The 19,372-nt window shown below is 47.3% G+C and overlaps 1 protein-coding gene across 5 annotated transcripts in view; it reads right to left on the reverse strand.

Annotated features, from left to right (window-relative positions):
- CACNA1D (calcium voltage-gated channel subunit alpha1 D) overlaps positions 1–19,372 on the reverse strand; it is a gene marked incomplete at both ends in the record, with an annotated part of 357,356 nt that overhangs the window by 44,449 nt on the left and 293,535 nt on the right. For all 5 annotated transcript variants that reach the window (XM_084248163.1, XM_084248166.1, XM_084248164.1 and 2 more), the window contains 9 exons: positions 7,234–7,344; positions 8,704–8,862; positions 10,852–11,053; positions 12,827–12,973; positions 14,336–14,388; positions 14,491–14,598; positions 15,247–15,334; positions 16,860–16,966; positions 18,761–18,820. In XM_084248163.1, the coding sequence (XP_084104289.1) occupies positions 7,234–7,344; positions 8,704–8,862; positions 10,852–11,053; positions 12,827–12,973; positions 14,336–14,388; positions 14,491–14,598; positions 15,247–15,334; positions 16,860–16,966; positions 18,761–18,820 (1,035 nt within the window). The remainder of the gene's footprint in view (positions 1–7,233; positions 7,345–8,703; positions 8,863–10,851; positions 11,054–12,826; positions 12,974–14,335; positions 14,389–14,490; positions 14,599–15,246; positions 15,335–16,859; positions 16,967–18,760; positions 18,821–19,372) is intronic.

Raw genomic sequence — 19,372 nt, forward strand, 5'->3', positions numbered from 1 at the left:
TTTCTGTTCTCATTTCTGAAGGCAAACTAGTAACCCTTCACTGTCCTCACAAGTCCAACAAGAATTAAGACGAGGATCCTCTGTGGCTAGAGCTATTGGTCCAACAGGGATGCAGATGTGTGGACGGACAGGCACAGAGCTGCACACAGGCCCAAGGCACAGTGTGTGCCAGAGAACCTCACATTTGACTGTGGGGATGGGGGTTCTGCAAGACCACAGGCAGGTCTTGCAGAGGAAGGATAAATGGGTTCATGGAGAGATACCTCCAATCACCAACAGCTTCCTCCACCCCCTCAGCTCTTATTCTCTACACCATCCAGGCTAAGAATGCTTGCCATCTCTTAAAACACCGCCAGCTTCTTCCCCACCTCTGATGTCTCTGCCATCTGAACTTCCTCCCATTCACTCCCAAACTGTATCTGCCCAGTTCCACTTCCTCCTTCCAGATCACATCAACACCAGTCCCTTGATAGAATCTTTTCAATTCCTGATTTTCACCCCAAACCTGTTGACTCTGCATCTCTTGCACGCTTTAGTCATTGAATTTGGGTCTTTGTCAGCAGGTTGACCACAATGAAAGCCCTTTGAGAATGAGGACTGTGAGGATTATTCTGTCCCCAAGTCCACTAAACCCAACATCCACTCAGAGCCTTGAACCGAGTTAGAGCTCTACTCCTTACAATGTCTGTCTTTTGCCAACTTGCAACCCACTGGTCACTTGACTTTACCCAGTTCTTGTTTTTTTTTGTCACATCTTGTGACGACTCTGAAAGCATAACATCCCTATGACTGTGACTCATAAATCTACATGTACGTGACAGACAGTCCACATCCTCTTCTGGGCTGGGATAGCAGGTGCCTCCTGTTTTCAGACACCCCTGGGAAGCCCAAGATCTGAGGGGAAGAAGAGACACTATGCACAGAAGCTTCTAGTTGTAAAGTCAATGACTTTAGATCAACTATCTTTTCAAAGAGTTGGAACATGTTTTGGAAGTAAAACAGTCAGGTCTGGCTTAAATAAAAAGAAGCCCCGTGTGCTTACAACTGGGATCAAGAACAGAAGGTACAGTGAAGTGTCAGGTACCATGAACTTGAGATCAAATATCCACTAGAGGAAGCCATACACAGCCCCAGCCTTTTATGACACTATAAGCCAACCACACACAATAACTGCAGCAGGTTGGCTATCCTGGTGACTGGAGTAGGGATGGTTATTCTAGCTGCTGTTAATCACTCTACATTTACAAGGGAGCTATGACACTGACTGATGGTTTGGATTTAAAACAGTTTTATCTTAAGTAAAGATCCAACTAAATCATTCTGGCCCACTGTGGTGTATCAAATCACCTTCAATCAACATGACAGGGGCTTGATATTTGAGGTCCTGAAACTTTTTTTGGCAGTTTTGACAATTTTCTCTTTAGAAGATCCCTCACATTCACAACAATCTATGAAAATCCTAGCATGTTCACAAAGTCAAGGCTGACATCCCTGATCTGGGGGAGAGGAAGTTTCAGCTGGTGCAGGTGGCTAGAATCACAGGCTCTGACCAGGAGGTTTTGCTGGGAGGCTAGGGGAGGCAGAAAATGCCAGCCCTCCCTTTCTTCCCACATACCATTTCCCTGTTTAGTAGCCTCCTGTGTAATAAAATCACTGTCAAGGGAGCATGACTCAGTCCCCCGCCCCTTCCTCACCAAAGTCACCACAGCATCTGGGAGCCAGATGAGACATGGGATTCTAACAGAAGGCCCATCTCTACACTCTCTCCTCTTATCCAAGCATGACATGTTCTGCTGTAGCTGAATTCTGAGGACAGGGCCCCGCAGGTGGAACCACTGATAGGATCCCTATCAGTCCAGCCAGCATCATCCTTTGCAGTAATTTTTGTCCATGCCCACCTCCTTAACAAACCCATATAAGCCCGCCATGTGCAATAACATCTATTACTTGGAAATATTTCTGACCTCAGAAATTAAAATCACAAACCAGACTAATGTGGGCCCAGGGCCAGGAAGCTCCAATATTTCTAAGAAATCTATTCTGATTGCAAATGCCTGTGTCCTGCCTAACCACAGGCTCCTGAAAGTAGAGCATGGTCTCTAGTCAGGAGAGAGGATGGGGTGGCACACATGGTGTGTGTGTGTACCTACAGGGTTTGTGGAATGACTTACAAAGGGAAATTAAGAAAATCACTTCTGGTCTAGGTTCCTTTTGCTGCCTGGAGCCTGTCTCCTCAGCAGACCAGAAGCAGCCCATTCAGATGATTTGCCTTTTGCTGTCTGCCATGTAGCCAGATGACTTACTAATGTCTTCCAGGGACTATTTGGACAGTATTTGTTTTTTTTTTTTGTTTTTTGTTTTTTTTTTTTAATAGAGGCATGCTTTATTTATTTGTTTGCTGGTTTGTTTGTTTGTTTTGTTTATACATGCACTGGGTACAGTCAGAAGCGCGGGAGGGTGAGAGAATTCACCAGAGCCAGAGCGGGGAGCAGAGCAGGCAGAAGGACCGAAGCACACTGCTGAGGGGAGCAGCGGGCGGCAGGAGAGGTCTGCACGCCATGTGGGACCCTCCTCTGGTGGCCGGGGAGCAGCCGGGGATCGAACCGGCGCCGCAGAGGCTGCGCGCAGTTTCGCAACCCAGCGCTCAACCGCTGCGCCACCGGGGAGGCCCTATTTGGACAGTATTTGACCCAAATTATGACCCATGCTGCCAACTTCAGGTGGAACTGGAAAGACAGCTTTCTAACTAGCTCATGTCTTTCCAAACATCAAGTGGGATCTTCAAGGAAAGCAAAAGCCCTTTGAACATGCTGCTCTGCCCCAATAACCTGTGATTATGCCAAGAGTCTGCAACTACAGGCTTATCCATTCACTCTCTTCTTCACTTCACAATTCTTTACCAAGTAAGAAGCATGTAGCAGACGTTGTGTGAGATAATGAAGACCCAGCTCGGTGGTAATGGGAAGAGATGTGGGGTAGTTCTGATGATAATGCACAGTAAACACCTCACCAACCCCACTGTGAAGGCAAGAGCTGGCCCTGGCTGGCTTGGTGTGAACAGTGTCACAGAGGAGCCCTTACATGACAAAAAGATAGAAGGACCTTCCCACAGGAGTATGTGGTATGGGAAGACGTAGCCCGTTAACAGTCGGGTCCAGGGTAGGGAAGAGGAATGGAGCTAGCAAGAGGATGAAGATGAGGTGGAGATGTAAGTGGGTTGGTGTTTGGTGCAAGACTTTGAATATGACAGTAAGAGGAAGCTAACTTTTTCTCAGGTAACATGTGGCTGGCACCAGAATTTCATTAAAAGAGTGGCCTGGTGCACTCTGGGCTTTTAAAGAGAATTCGGGGAAGATGACTGGACAGGGACTGAGGTCAGATGCAGGGAGATGACTGAGCAGTCACAGTAACTCAGAAGAGGGGCCAGCAGCAGAAGTATGGGTGAGATGGAGGCGGCCACCTAGGACCTGGACATGCACACATTTGACTAGTTGAGAAGGGAAACTGGAAAGTGCTCAGGGAAATACTGTTGTTGAAGGGACAGGCTGAGTCCAGGAAGGAGTCTGACACAAAGTTTTAGTTGACGAGAATTTCTGGTCTCAAGTATTATTCAGTATTAAAAAAAAAATCACCTAAAATACATACGTGCTCTCTGGAGAACTGAAAAAATCAGTATCATGTTTTCTTTTTAAGAGGCAGAGAACACCTTCTAGGAAGACTTCTGGGCCCTTATCAAGAAGCCTGCCGGGGACCCTGGCATGGGGAAGGCCATCATGGGAGGTTAGTGGACAGATGGCCAGGGTCCACTGCACATCTGCTTGCACAGGAGCATAAGGGCACCACGTCAAAACACTTTCTTCTTTCCCCAAATCCAACCACTCTACTTTTCCAAGCTCAAGTGGCTGGGGGTGTAAGCTAGACATTTGTTGAGAAAGAACCAAAATCAAAATGGTTTATGGTCTAAGACTCGGTAATAAAGAGTCTCGCTGGTGAAAAACTTACAATTGAGGCAGGTAACCTGGCCCTGAATATGTGCTGGACAAAACACGGGATGGGTGACATCTGGGAGCACCAAGGGGGGACCACAAACAAACCAGAGGTGTTTGTTATGCCTCTAGGAACCGGTACTGTGGAAAAAACCTTTCCTCCTCAATCCCCCTCGCTGGAGCAAGAAAATCCACTGGAGGGAAAGGCCAGGGAGACAGGGCCTGTTCTTACCAAAGTCTGGTCTACCTAACAAAACCCTAACACAGCCAACTCCATGTCAAAAGCAGAGCGTGCTTGAAGTTAATGGCCAACAGATGGACTTACCCTGATACCAGTAAGCTAAAAGGCTGTTTGCTTAACCCTGATACTTTTTGTTAACTTATGTTTATTGACGTAACATCAATTTACAGCTTTCCCCCAGTTTGCTCTTCGGTCCTCACCACCTTCCACTCTTACCCAACCAATGTACAAAAACAGCTCTTCCCACTGAGACTGTGGCCCTGCCCAGGAAGCTTCTGGCCCTGGATTTCCTCCTCCTGTCCCACACGTCATCCCTTCCTGCTTATAAAGGCTGGATGAGCCCACCTCACAGGTCCCTCAACACTGGCCTCTAAATGTGCTTCCTCTTGGCTGTCCCATTCTTCAATCACACTCCTGACTACAAATAGGTCCCAAGGGTGAGGTTTCTCCATGTGCTTTAACCCTGCCTCCCTCAATGCCCTCTCACTCACTGGGAAGGATCTGGGGGGACTTCACTTTCCGTATCCATATCGCAAACCATGACCTCTTCTCTCCTAATGGCAGGACCAGTACTCCTAGGTGTGCCCCATCCCAGGGGGGCCTCCTCAAACCCTCGGGCTCCTGAAGCAGTCCTTGATGACTTCCCATGGGCAGCCCTCTCTGCAAGATTCCCCAGCCTGAATGCCTCTCTGGCTGGGAAGGAGGGGCCTCCCTGGCATCTGGGGGAGTGCTCACTGGCCTGGCATTGGGTTGTTAACAAAGAAGAGACAATAAAAAGAGCATTTTTAAGGAGCACTGTGCTTCTTGGTGAATTGACTCCTGCCCCTCAGGCACACACATGCCATCCATCTCCCTGGCTTCCGAGACCGCAGTGTGACTGTGCTCCTGGAGTGTAGGAACGCTGCTGCTAGCGCTGATTTACAAGCTTCTCTCAATTGTCACCTGAGGTTGTCTTAGGCTATGAAATTATCTTGCTGAGTAAAACTACAGAGCAGCACAACTTCTAGCGGAAATCACTCATTTTAAATCTGATCGATCAGTACTGATTATAACTGCTCACTCACTTCCCCTGGCTACCACCAATGTCCTCACACGCCACTGAACTCTCCGTCCCAGTTTGGTAGCAGCAGTTCACTGGGCAGAGCAGTGCACTGCCAGCCATGGATGCAAAGAAGACCTGCTAGAGGGTGAGATAGTGCACATGTGCACCCACACGGCACACTCACATGCACGCGCACACATACATACACGCATGCCAGGGATGAGTGTGTTTCTTCTCTTCAGCTCAGAACAAGCTTTCAGACATTTCAGAGCTTAATCACCAGGCAAGGGAAGACACAGCCAGGGGACCTGGCAAATGTCCCACAGGCAGGTTCCACATCACATTTCTCAAGCACTTTTGATGTGCTTACTTTGCGACCATTTCCATCAGTTCAGACAAATATTGTACAAGGTAGTAAAGAGGACAGGGAAGCAAACAAAAAATCTCAAAGGAAATGGAGATGAATGGGGAAAAGGAGGGAATGTTTATGTATGTAGATATGGACAAGTCACAGTAAATAACATCTGGCCATGCAGAAAGTGCCAAATTTGACCCCACTGCAATCACCCCAATTGCTCACTTACAAGTGTCCTTTCTTTTTGGTCCACAAAGATCTGATAAAGATTGCATAGAAATTATTTAAAATTAAAGAAAGGAACAGTTTTGAATTAGAATTCCAAGTAAGAATGGACTAGGTGAAACCACCATTTCATAATCCGAGTCTTGCTTAAATTATGTTATCAGCTACCTTATACACAGATGAACAAGTAACCAGGTCACTGAATGCTATCATTCTCTAACTCTTGTCTTTTAGGGTTTGCCAGAAGAGAATCTGAGGCTCAAATGCCCCACTGCTCAGCCAGTATTTGCTTTGTGTCTGTGGTTTTAACACAGGTGACACCACTGCTTAGGGATGGTGGAGGTAACAGCAACGATAGTGATATGTCTCCAGCACAGTGCCAGGTGTCAGGGATGCTTCAGGCCATGGCACATAGAGTGGACTTTACTCATCTTAACCAGCAAAAAAAATAGGACCATTTGTGCCCTCATTTTATGGATGAAGAGACTGAGGCACAAAGAGGTAAAGTAACTTGCTGAGCTAGCAAGTAGACAGTAGGGGTTCGAATCCAGCCTGGCTCAGAACTATGTGTGCTGTGAAGAGCACGCATAGAATAGGAAGCTATTCTATAAACAGAAAATCAGTTTCCAAATCATCTCCATTCTACACATTCCAATTCTCTCCTCCCTTCTTTTTTTCAGAATTGTTTTTATGAGGTTTTATTTTTGCAGATTGATTCTCCCATATGTATACAGATGTCCTAATTAGATTTTTAACTGTGCTACTCATCTCTTCTACTGGCATTTATATAGCTGGATTCACCTCTCCCCAGAGACATCATCTGCTGAGTGGTCCAGCTGAGTGGAACAATTTTCCTGTCTTGTTCTAATGTTTTGCCTTAAAATCAGTGAAATTTTTCTAATTTAAACCAACAAAAGGTCTACAGCCAGTTGATCTTTCCACAAAAGGTGAAAAGGCTGCTGCAGACCAAGAACAGAATAAACCAAAATCTTGAGGCTGAAAGTCTCAAAGTAAAGTCAGGGTTAATTCTTCCCATGGGCTAAGACAATTTCTCTAATGTTTGAGCAATTTCTCTAATGAGGCACATTTTCTTGAGAAAGCTATTCTATAAACAGAAAATCAATTTTCAAATAATCTCCATTCTACACATTCCAATTCTCTCCTCCCTCCTTTTTCTCAGAATTGTTCTTATGAGGTTTTGTTTTTGCAGACTGATTCTCCCATATGTATTACAGATGTCCTAATCAGATTTTAATGTTCTCAGGTGATAACCCAGTCAGAGGCCAAAACAATGCAGCATAACTCAGTAACACAAGACCAACAGGAAGCAATGCTTCTCTGGGGTGATTCAGCAACACTTTGCAAAGCGGGTTCAGCAACTCACCTTAGGTTTAAAAGCAATGACCTTCAAGACCATCTCAACAGTGAACACCCCAGTGAAGACCATGTTCAGAATGTCCATGGCATCATTAAACATCTTGGACTGCTCATAGTGCTGTGGATGAAGACGGAGGCACAGTTCTGAGACCATCCTAGACTCATTCAAGGAGGCTCGCTGACCTCTGCTCCCCACAGACACCGCTTGGACATGGAGGCATCCCACAGTCCAGGACCCTCACCCAACCGTCCCACTGGCACTGCCACATCACACAGTTAGCTCCCCAACAAAGCACAGAGGGGTCTGGACAAGATGAGGATGACTGGATGATGAAGGGGAAGACATCGGTTTCCTCTGCTCAGGATAAAGGGAGAACACCCTTTCTTCTGGCAGGGCTGACATTTAGGGCCTTGGCCCATACACAATACAGACTCTATCCCAATGTCTATGAATAAAGGCTAAGATTTGGTGAAGGGTAGATTCTATACCATTTCGGTCTGAGTTTCATAAAAGGCGGTGTTCTCTCAACTGCCCGCCTTTCTGTACATCAGTACACGGTCCTTCTCATTCCACAAAGAATTCTTAATCCATAAAGAATTCTTAAATTTAAGAAAAGTGCTGGAAAATGTGTCCCTGACTACCTCTACACCCATTTTCCAGCAGTACAGGGAGCTGGTTTGATCTGCTCAAGTTCTTCAGCAACGTGAAAACCCGAGCTAGACCGTGGTCTTCGCCTCCTGTACTAGCGCAGCGTCCACCTGAAGATAAGCTTCCAGGAATTTCAGTGTGAATACCACCTGCAATCATCCAACTCGTCCCAGGAAAGTGAGGTGCATTCCTTGCCCCCCATGTGAGCAGGAGGTAGCTGTAGTCAAACTCCCAACTTCATGGACTGAAGATGGTCCGTTGCCAGACCCAGAGCTCCTGAGGACAGGAATGTGTCTTGCATTTTGTTTTTCAACATGGGTGTTTACTCTGTGACAGGCCCGGAGCAAAGTGCCTGACTCAAATTATCCAGCAAATCATCTGCCTTATCACTGAGTTCAGTAGGGTAGATTCCCCATTTTAAAGCAAGCAAGGCTCAGGGGCACCCAGTGAGTAAGGAGGGAAAGTCAGGATTGAGCCGTTTAACTCAGAAAGAGCTTCAGTCCTCAAACCATGCCCTGGCCACAGGAGGCCATGCTAAAGGTTTACAAAATAGAATGCCACGTTCGGGCTACATGGAAATGTCACCTGCCATTATGCTGTATAGTCACCCTCTAGATAAACAAAGGAACCACTTTTCCTCTTGAGCTCCGACTGTGTGCTATGTGACAACTGTCAGCCAGAATGGAACTCTGGCCAAACTATAAGCCAGACTTATCAGAAAATCAAACCCATCCTCTTGTGAGGGGGCGACTTTTGACCCTCAGAATTTAAGGCATGGGGCTGTGCAGAAGTCCCAGACGTGATCCCCACAGCTGTCTCCATTTTTACCTGCATGGCCAAGCAGAGTGTGTTGAGCATGATGAGGACAAACATCATGTATTCGAAAGGCGAGGAGTTCACCACGTACCAGAACTTGTACTGGTAGGGGTTTTTGGGGATGTATCTCCGCAAGGGACGTGCTTTCAAGGCGTATTCAACACACTGACGCTGCAACGGCAGAAAAGAGCAATGAAGGGGTCCCGAACACGTCCAGGAGAGAAGAGCACAGTTCTTGTCTGCTCTGAAGGAGCGATGCACACCTACTAGGAGGAACCAGGCAGGATTGGGGAAACCACAGCAAACCCATGGGCAACCCTCTGAGTTGCTGACAAAGGGCCCCCACCTCCACTGCCTCATCTGATCCTCATAGCAGCCTTGTGGGTAAGCAGGACACCTGGTCTTATTCCATTCTACTTATTAAAAAGCTGAGTCCAGGGCGTGGGACTTCCTTGCCTGAGGCCCCGCAGAGCACAGCAGGGGAGGGCTATGAGGCTGGGACTCAGGCCACCCCTTCCCCTCTTCCACGCCTCTGGCTTATGTCTGTGGTTCTCCTGCCTGTGGTCTCCTCCAGGAGAGGAAGTCAAGTAAGGGGGGTGCAGAAATCCTCAGGAACCAGAGGGGCTGGGTTTACTCTAAGACTCAAGACCCTTAGCTGCCCAGGAAGGAACCTCTTAGGAGCTATAAGCATCTCATGGTGAGCTAGCTACGAGCCTCTGAGGTTTGGATACTCGTGTTTGTTTCAGAAGCTCAGGACCTGGTCAGTAATGATTTTCTAGCAAACCTCAAACTAAAATGCTAGCTGGAGTGAACCCGGCTGGGACCTAGTCAGAGCACTGTCCTCACTCGCTACAGAGCTGAGATGGGTCCAGCCTTTGCTGGAAGCCAGAGGAAGCCTCCAGGCCTGAGAGCCTCTGGTTCAACATCAAGGCCTGTCCTGCTCCGAGGCTCTTTACCTTCCCCTGAACTTCCACTTTGACTCTGGCTTCTGATTTCAGACACCTCCCTGTGTCCAGAACACAGCCCCACTGTGCCCTCACATGCTCACACAATGACCCCCAATTCGAGCCTGTTCTGGACCTCACACGGTGACATGATTTCAGCTCTGGCACTGCCTGCGCCTTGCCCTGGCACTCTTCTTCCTTGGGAAGGTGTCTGTCACTGGTGGAATCTGCAGCATTGAAAGGAACTCAGACCATCTTTCTGCAAACAAATCTCCAGTGGCACAAGTGAAGCCTGGCACAGACCTGCTCACCACGCCAGGGCCACTTCCCCCCAGGAAGCCCAGGCTGACAGATGATTCTTGCTCACTAAGTCTTCATCAACAGAGATGCTACTGATAGAGGACCTGAGGGAAACTCTCAGAATAGAATCTCAATCTCACGGACAATCTTTTATGGCTGAGAGAAACCTCTAAAAGCAACTTCTTAATGCCCTCAATTTTGTGATAAGGGAGCAGTCACAGAGCAAGTGCAGGCAGAACAGGACCAGAACACGGTCTCCCAGCTCCCTTGCCGGAGGCCCTGCTCCTATCAGATTGGTTAAAACAAGGCACTAGATAACAAGAATGATGCCATTGTAATCTTAGTCTTAAGTTTCAAGTGAGCCACGTTACAGGATGTTATAGGATGCTTCCTTCTAAGTCAATGGTTCTCAACCATGCCCGGAGATGATTTTGGTTGCTGCTAGTGGAATCTAGTAGGGAGAGGACAAGGATGCGGCCAAGCACCATACAAAGCACAACAAAGAGTAATCTGGTGTCAACTGTCAATAACACTGAGGCTGAGTCTGTCAAACACTCTCCCTTAGCAGAGACTGTGGGAGAGTCAGTGGGTGCTTTCTGTCCCCTGGCCACACCGCCCTACGAGGTTCTGAGCTGTCACTAGTAGGTCATGACCACAGCCTAAACATTCTTTGACTTCTTACCCACAGGTCTGGGGGTGGATTGCACAATTAGAGAGTCTAATCTGTACCTGGGAGGCCAGCTCTAAAGAGTAAAGACTCAAAGGGGCTGGGACTGTGCTCTGAACGGGACACAAGTCCAGGGGCGGAGAGCAGGTGGGCGCCCTCCTCTGCACACAGGGAAAGGAGGGAGCAGTCAGAAGAGGTCACTCCTCTCTCCCTCAAGGGACAGAAGCCCAAACAGTGTGTGACTTTAACCTGATTTTTGTCCAGCTCACAGTTCTTATACTCTTTCTCTCCCTGCTCCTGAAATGTGACGATGACGAAGCCCACAAAGATGTTCATCATGAAGAATGCGACGATGATGATGTAGATGATGAAGAAGATGGAGATCTCCACGCGGTAGTTGTAGATGGGGCCAACGTTCTCCCCATTCGAGTCGATGGCTTTATATAGCAACCTGCAGGGTAGAAGGACCAAGTAAGCACTGCCAACCCCACCAACCCAAACAGCCTGGTCTGCTGCCTTCCCAGGGAGCCCCTCTTCTGAATGCACTCGTGGACACCCACTGTCAGACCTCGCACCCCAAGTCCCTTGGACACAAGCATCTCTGAGGCAACTCCCTTAGCATTAGACCCAGTCAGCCCAGCACCTGGAGGAGGGAACATCTGGGATAGATTCATTGGTTGGCTGTTTCAAGGACTGAAAAACAATTTTCACAATTATCCAAAAACAGCCCTTTCTATTCTGATAGTGGATGGGAAGAATGTCACATGTAAGACACCAGCAGAACTGGACACTCTACACCCTGGTAAAGACAAGCAAGCAAGCAAGCAATCAGGGTATTGCCAAAGAACTAAGAGAGCGTCCCCAAACTGAAACACTCAAATGAAATACGTGCCAAACACAACTCTCAACAGGAAGAAGGGAAATTCCTATAATAACCCCAAGGTCATTACCCCCATTCTGATGCCATTCTGATGCAGAAGCAATACTTCTGAGGCACGTACCCATGGGGACACTGTGCTTGGCATTTTCACATCCATCTGGAGTGGCAGACATTGCTGTCGTTCTCAATTTATGGAGGAGCAGAAAGGGCTCTCAGAGCCAGCGGTCACACTCCCAGGGGCAGAGCTGGGCGTTGGGCCAGTTCCTTTGAGCTCCAAATTTGTTCATTACCCCTCACCTTGTTTTGCTAAAGCACAGTGTTCAAAACCTGAAAATGCAGCCAGTGCCTCTGTAAAGTGAAAGGTCTTACTCCACGCCTAATCTGCCCCTAGGATCAGTTCCCTAATGGCTAAATCCCTTCCAGCTGTCTTGCTATTGCACAGGAACTCTTATAGCCATCTCTGACTCTCACCTGCATCAAGGGGGCTCTGCCACTTTGCAGTACTTCTGGGCATGGGAACAGGGCATTTAAGATTCCATCTAGGTCTACAGTTCTGGTGGCAGTGGGGTAAGACAGCAGAGAGTGACAAAGTACAACACTCTCCTTTCACATTCTACCTTCCTCATTTTTTCTTTCTTACATTACCCATCAACATCCCAGCCATTTTTTAGGACCTGTTGTGCACGTGCCACTCTGGCTTGGTGTGGGCTTGGGGAGAGGAGGGATGTCTAGATAATTCTGGTTTCTACAGTGGCTATCACAGCAAGTTGCATGGATCTTAAATCATTATGATCATTAAATGCACATTTTATGAATGAGCAAGGGCCTTAGTGGAAGACACGGTATAATGGCAACTGTCCATGCCTGGAACATTAGTCTAAGAAGGAACAGATGAATGAATAAATGAATGGTAGGAACACTGTCAAGACCCTCTTTGGCAACAGTGGGTCGGCAGCTTTACTGACATTGCTACCAACAGGAGCTGGCATGACAAATGAACACTTCAGAGGTCTCCCCAATCCCAGGAGGAGCTCCCCAGGAGTCACTGAGATGAGGTGTCCTGTTGCTGGGCATGTCCTGTTTCCATGCCCAGAGGATCCTCTGCTGGGATCACCCCTGCCTCATAGACACTACAGTCCTGTTAGCTGCTCACAAAGGCTACCCATATCCCTACTCAGACAGAGGAGGCCTGTGAGCCAAGAAGTGATTAGTAAATGGCCCAAAATTTCAAAGTCCTAGGAGAAGCCTGCAACTGTGAAGAGACGTGGACTCCAGGAGAAATGGCTGGGCCCAGAGAACAGGCAAGCAGAAGCACCCGGTAAGACGTCCATTCTCTGTACTTACTCAGGCCAGCCCTCAAATGTGGAGACCGTGAACAGCGCCATCATAGCCGAAAGGACATTGTCAAAGTTGAAATCACTGTTCTGCCAGATCCTCTCCCGGACCACAGGGTTATCAACATCCCCATCCTTGTACAGGATAAAAAGCCCCCTAGAGAGGAAAAGAGGCATGGATGGGGCCGGCTTGACCTGGGATCATCAGGGTAGCCCCAGTCCCACCTCCGGGCACCATCGCACTCAGTGCCAGCTGGTCCAGCTGAGAGCAGCACCTTTAGCATTTCCCCTTCATCTCCCTGCACTGAATCCACTCTGCAGTTCAAATAACTGCCCAGGAACTAGCTTAGTGGCATTTTCCAGAGAAGCCAGGCAGACACCCAGCATGTGTCTGTTAACAAATGAGAACTAGTGAGCAGTAAACATCGCTCATACACAATGGACTCAATTACACACTGACGAAGCCAAAGCTTTGGCCTTGGAGAATTCCATTTACTCTGGGAAACAAGCCCAGGAGGTATCTTCTTAGCTACATTTTAATCAAATCCCTTCTCTTAACAATCGTCCCAATTTTCTTTCCAAAAGAATTCTGTAACTTTTGGCAATATTTCTCAGGATTTTATTTCTGGAAAGAGTCTAATGTCTTTATTTCACAGATGAGGACTCAGAGGCTTGAGAGGGAAAGGGAGGGTCTCCACCTGCTATTGCACTGCTCAGCTGCAGGGGGCGCCCTGCAGCCTAGTGAATGGTGCCTCTGGAGGGGCACAGGCACAGTGGTTCTGCAGTGGGTGCTCTCTTACTGCACTTCCTGAGAAAAAGAAACCCCAAGCTAACATAAGCAGCTTGAGCAGCCAGACCTCAGCGACAGCTCGAAGGGATGGGGACATGGCCTTCGACATGGCCACAGGACTGTAGGCAATCGCTCCATGTTGGAGTAAGAGGACTTGTGTTTTTCACTTCACCCTATGCCTGCTCTTGAAATGGAAATATGACCAAAATGTGGGTGACAAGGACAAGGGGAGAGCAGCAGCCTGGAAAACCTGTCTGAACATGGTGGGCAACTCCTGAACAGTCAGTAGAGCTTTAAGTTCTGGTCTGGAGGAAATCATGGTGGGGCTGTAGGGGGTAGTGTTTTTGGGGTGTCATTTAATAATTGTTACTTTATGTTCTCTGTTTTTTTTCTTCCAGCATACAGATTCCATAGCAAACACAAAAAGTCATCCATGCTTTCTTTGGGGGGTGGTAAAAAGCTTTGGACATAGCTAGAAGTGGTACTTGCACAGCTATGTGATTGTACTAAGTGCCACTGAATCGTACGATTTAAAATGGCTAATTTTTTGTAACATGTATTTCACCTCAATTAAAACAAAATAAAAACAAAAAATCCCTTCAGTCATGAGATGAGCACATGGGCCTCTTTCACTCCATGACAAAATTTCTGAAGTGGTAGCGTGAGCAAATCCTTGATTTTTCCCATGTGTTCTTCCCAATTCCCCACTCTTATGTTCAGGATGCTCACCTGCATTCCTCGGGGTTACTTTTGGCTTCATCTGTGCAGCGATAGAACTTTCCCTGGGTGCAGAACGGACAGACAGTCAAGTGCAGGCTCCCTACCCCACTCCCCACCACCCCCATCCGACTGCTTGGGCTCTATGCGCAAAGGCACATCCGTACCTTGAACAGCTGGACCCCAATGCAGGCGAACATGAACTGGAGGAGGGTGGTGACGATCATAATGTTGCCGATTGTCCGGATGGCCACAAAGACACACTGGACAACGTGCTAAGACACAGGGGATAAGGACAGGGGGTATTGCTTGATGTTGTTTTAGCCATAGAGGGAGCTAATATCAGTCAAGATTTTCCATGATGATGCGTATTTTCATATGATTTTGCAACCTGGTAATGCTTGTTTTTTAGGTAGTTATTTGCAGGGAGTTGCCCCAGTGCACTGTGGCCAGATGGAGGAGCACCCTGTATATGGGTCCCTCATTGGGCTCCTCTCAAGCAGTGAGCTTGGTTAGACAAAAGGCTAGGGGGTGTAGTGTGGCCTGAGACACAGGCCCTGCCCCATAAAAGGACTTAGGTAAATGTAAACGTTCTGGCCTTTTGTGAAGCCTTCATGCGAATAAACAAAGTCTAAAACAAACCCAAAGAAACACTGTTGATAATGCAAAAAGTAATAAATGAACAGTATTCACATACAGAAAATATCTTAAATGTACCAATTTTTTAAAAAAATAATGATTTCAATAATGCTCATCATCACTTGGCAGAGGCAGCCTAACTGGGCAGAAATTTCCTTTCCAGATGTATATCACACTTTAAAATTCATCAGGCCTCAGCCCCCAGTTCTGGCCCAGAAAAGTCAGTAATTACAGCTAACTTCAATTGAAGCAAGTCCAGCTTGCCGGTGGGGCAGAATCCAAACCTTAAGTCCTTTGGCTCTGTTGATTGCCCTAAGCGGCCTCAGGACCCTTAGGACCCTCAGAATCTTCACAACAGAGATGGCACTGGATCTAAAGAAAAGAGCAGAAGGCAAGAAAGTGAGCAGAGTGGCCTACACTTGGACAAAATACTTTAAGATTACACTTGGCCGTCACATTCATTCTATTATATAACAGGGTGGGACCTCGAGCAAAATCTGTCTCCACAATTCACATAGGATAGTGGGTCTCCTCCTTCCAGGCCACACCACACAGCACCTCCGACTCCCAGCCCAGGGGTCTCCACAGAGGCCCTGGCAGTTGCACAGCTCACCTCCGCAAAGACACCATTTAGGAATCTGCTTTGTTCTTTTCAGTTGACGTAAACACTAGGTAGTGCCTGCCTTGCAGGCTTTAGTTTGTTTGGTTTTGGTTTTCTCTGTTAAGTGTGAAGACCTACGGCAGGGCTTTCGTGCTGGGCTTCTCTAGTCATCAAGAAGCCCATTTTGGGGGAGAAATGGGCAACAGCCAGCTAGCTGGGCAGTACGACAACAGTGGTCATGCAGCTAAGGGAGCAAATCCTGGGGTGCCTGGGGAATCCATCAAACAGGCTGATGCCCAGGTGAGTCCCAAGGGAGGAGTGGAGATTAGCCACATGACAAGGGAGGGGCCCCAGCTAAGCAGCTCCTAGGAAAGCCCTAAAGGAGAGAATGCAGCCCCCTTAGCAGTGTAGGTGGCTGGGAGTGTTACCATATGCTCAGGAAGCAGTGGGCCAGGGCCACCGCTGGAGAAAACAGGCAGATTTGGGAGTTTACGGGAGTTGCAAAGATACTAGTGAGAATGTTGTTTCAAGCTATGACAATATGGCTTCCTCTTCCAAGGCAGGGGTGGCAAGTGAGGAGGATGAACACAGAAAGCCATTTCACGTAGGGGTCCCTGGTGTTTTGAGGGGGCTAGAACCTGTCCATTTACTTGCATGTGTACATGCTCTCATATGGGGGGTGCTAATGGTCAGTACCTGAGCAGAGGTGCTTGCAAACCAGCAGGAAAGCAAGGACATTCCTGGACATTCCCACTGGAGCCTCAGACCTGCCCAGGGCATAGCAGGCAGACTACTCCCTGTCAGAAATCCCTAAAGGTCATGGAAACACACCACAGCTCTGACTTGCAGTCTCAGTTCCTCCCAACTGAAAATTTTAGAGGCCAAAAGAAGGGGTCAGCTGATAGATTCTGGAAACCAAGGGGAGTCTTTACTAGCCAATCTGAATAGGCCCCAATGGCCACCTGGTCCCAGCCCCTCTATAGAGATGGGGAACTAAGATCATGGGAGAGGAGCCAGCAGGCCCTGGATCCAGCCCCTGGAGGGACTCCTAGTAAACCCTCCACACCAAGACTTTGTTCACCCTCTGCTGAAAGCAAATGTCACAAGTGATTAGCCCAAACAAGTAGTGGGCATGAGAAGAAAAAGGGAAACACAAGAAGGCACGATTTGTCCAATGCAAATCAAGCTTTCCCAGATAACGAAACGTGAGCATCAAAACAATGCTTAACTTTTATGAGATGTGCTAAAATTTCTCACAGAAACCACAGGCACACAGACACATGCCAGGATACTTACTGGATCCCAAAAGACACAAGAGACACCCCAACAACCAGCATGTCCAGCAAATTGAAGTAGTTCCTGCAGAAAGCCCCTTTGTGGAGGAAGGCTCCGAACGTCGTCATCTATAAACAGAATCATGAGTGATTTACTGTTTTTCTTTTTTCTCTCCCAAGAAAACAAAACCTGGGCTCTTTACAAAACCTTGAGTAGAGTATGACTTAATTAACAAGTGCACATTAGGAAGTCAGAAATGCAAACCAGCAGGGTTGAGCAACCCAGGAATTTTTCCAGAAATGGAAAAAGGCCAGCTGATGTCTAGATCGTTTTAAAAGAAGAGACTAATTTGGACGTTATTACAGTGATGACAAATTTCAAATATGAATACATCCCTGGCATGTCCTAAGGAGGCTTAGTGTCTGCATGAGGATGTAGTCACTGCCTAGACCCCTGGGCTTCCCTGCCAGCTGTGGCCCCTGTGACACGTTGGGAGGCGCGTTGCTCCAACCCAGCCCTCCCTGTGTGAGCCAGAGAAGGCGCCACCTCCAGCGCTCACTCACTGTTTACACCACAACTTACAACCTCTTTGAGATTGGTCGCTAACTGTCCTATAGGTCCTGAGCAACACGTCCATTTCAAATAGCTCCTCCCGGTCTGGGGACTCCAGCAGGTGCCAGGTATGGCTACAAAGCTAGCCCAGCTCCCACCTGTGTAGTCTCACTGCTCTCTGGTCTATGCCATGTGTGCCCAGAGCCCATCATGGGTGCTCCAGTGAGGTGCCAACTGGTGATGGAAAGAGTTGGTTGGTTTTGAGCTGTGTTTTCATTAACAAAAAAGAAAAAAGAAACCACCAATGTCCCTTCTCCTAGCAATGTTAGCTGAGGTTTCATTTTATAGAAGATTTTGTAAAGAGCACAAGTTCCACTTAGTCTAATATAAAATGCATTTTTTCTCCTGAGTGCACACATAAAAAATCCAAGGTTTAAAGAAAACTGTTGTTAAAAGTCCTCGTTTCCCAGCTTGTCTACCCACTAGGAGACAACTAACAGTTCTCATGGGCCACACTGTCCTGGTGTCGTGAGGACCCGGCCACCTAGCAACACTGGCAGGGCTCTCGGCTCCCTGCTGCTGGTCTCCAGACCACTCCATATGAGTGATTGAGCTCACCCCAAGGGGGCCTTGACAGGCACTACACAAAGCACACGCAGTAACGGCAGCTGTTAGCTCATGCATGGGCAGTGCATTTAGAGTTTCCCGTCCAAAGGGTGCTCATTTCTGGCTGTATAAATGCAAGCCCATCCATTAAAACAGATATAAAATATCTTAACACAAACAGACCCAAATTATCTTGCAAATCCCATTGCAAGAAAATAGTGTGCTACTATTTCAGGCCACTGAAAACGTAATTCAGTCAGAGATACATTCCTCTCCCAGGATAGTCTTTTCTCTGACTTTGAAGTCAAAGAGATGGAGGAAAAGTTCACACTCAGTGATGCATCTGTTATCAGCTGACAAATTTCAAAGGGTATTAAAAAAGGAGCAAAATACATTTTCCAATCACTGTTATGAAGCTAAAGTAGCTTCAACATGCATCCAAAGATTAAAAAGAAACAGCAAAAGGTTGACTGGTTTATAGAAAAACTCTTGGTTTAAAAAAACAAAATGTGTAGCTTGATCACAGAAGGCAAAAAACCAAAAATAGTCAAAAGCACGTCACGCATCTCTGCTGTGTGCCACACAGGAGCAGGCCCCTTCACACACAGCCCTGTCGCCTGTTACCTTCAAAATGATTTCAAATGCAAAAGTACCAGTGAAGACATAATCTGCGTAACCTAGCATCTGGAAGGTAAACAAAGAGTTGCAACTATTACTGCTACGGCTGCTTTAGAGTATGTGAGGATCAATGCAAAAGCCATTACCTTTAACAGGATTTCAACAGTAAAGATGGCTGTGAAAGCATAGTCAAAGTAACCCAGTATCTGCAAGGCACAACATGTGGAAATGAGAAAAAGGCATCTGGACAAACCCCAATAGCCACATACGCCACATGCACTCAGGGGCCCTCCTCCCAGGATGAGTCTGCCACTCTGGAGCAAATGCAGAGACACTCTGAAGCCCTTCAGGGTCCAGCCACAGCTTGCCTTATGACCACCGAAGAGTATCTGGGGACACTTACCTCCTTGACCCTCTCACGTTGACTCTTACAAGTCTTATGACTTGGATGGGTTCATTTCTTTTTTTTTTTTTTTTATAATAAATTTTTTTTTTCTACAAATATATTAGTAACCTTTCTCTTCAGAGCACTATAGCCACAAATCACTTGTGGCATCAGATCAATTCACTTTACACACATTTTAGATTTTCAATTGCATTGTTTGCTGAATGAAATATACTGTCCTTCAGTTTGGTGGATAAATGTAAATAAAGATGGAAGTGGTCTCGAATGGGACCAGACACTTCCACAGGTTACCTCTATCCACAGCAGGAAGTCCATACCTTCCCTATGTGCCAGGCTAGCTACGTCCACAAGG

The sequence above is a fragment of the Talpa europaea genome (assembly GCF_964194135.1).
Source record: "Talpa europaea genome assembly, chromosome: 11".
In the NCBI taxonomy this organism is placed as follows: Eukaryota; Metazoa; Chordata; class Mammalia; order Eulipotyphla; family Talpidae; genus Talpa; species Talpa europaea.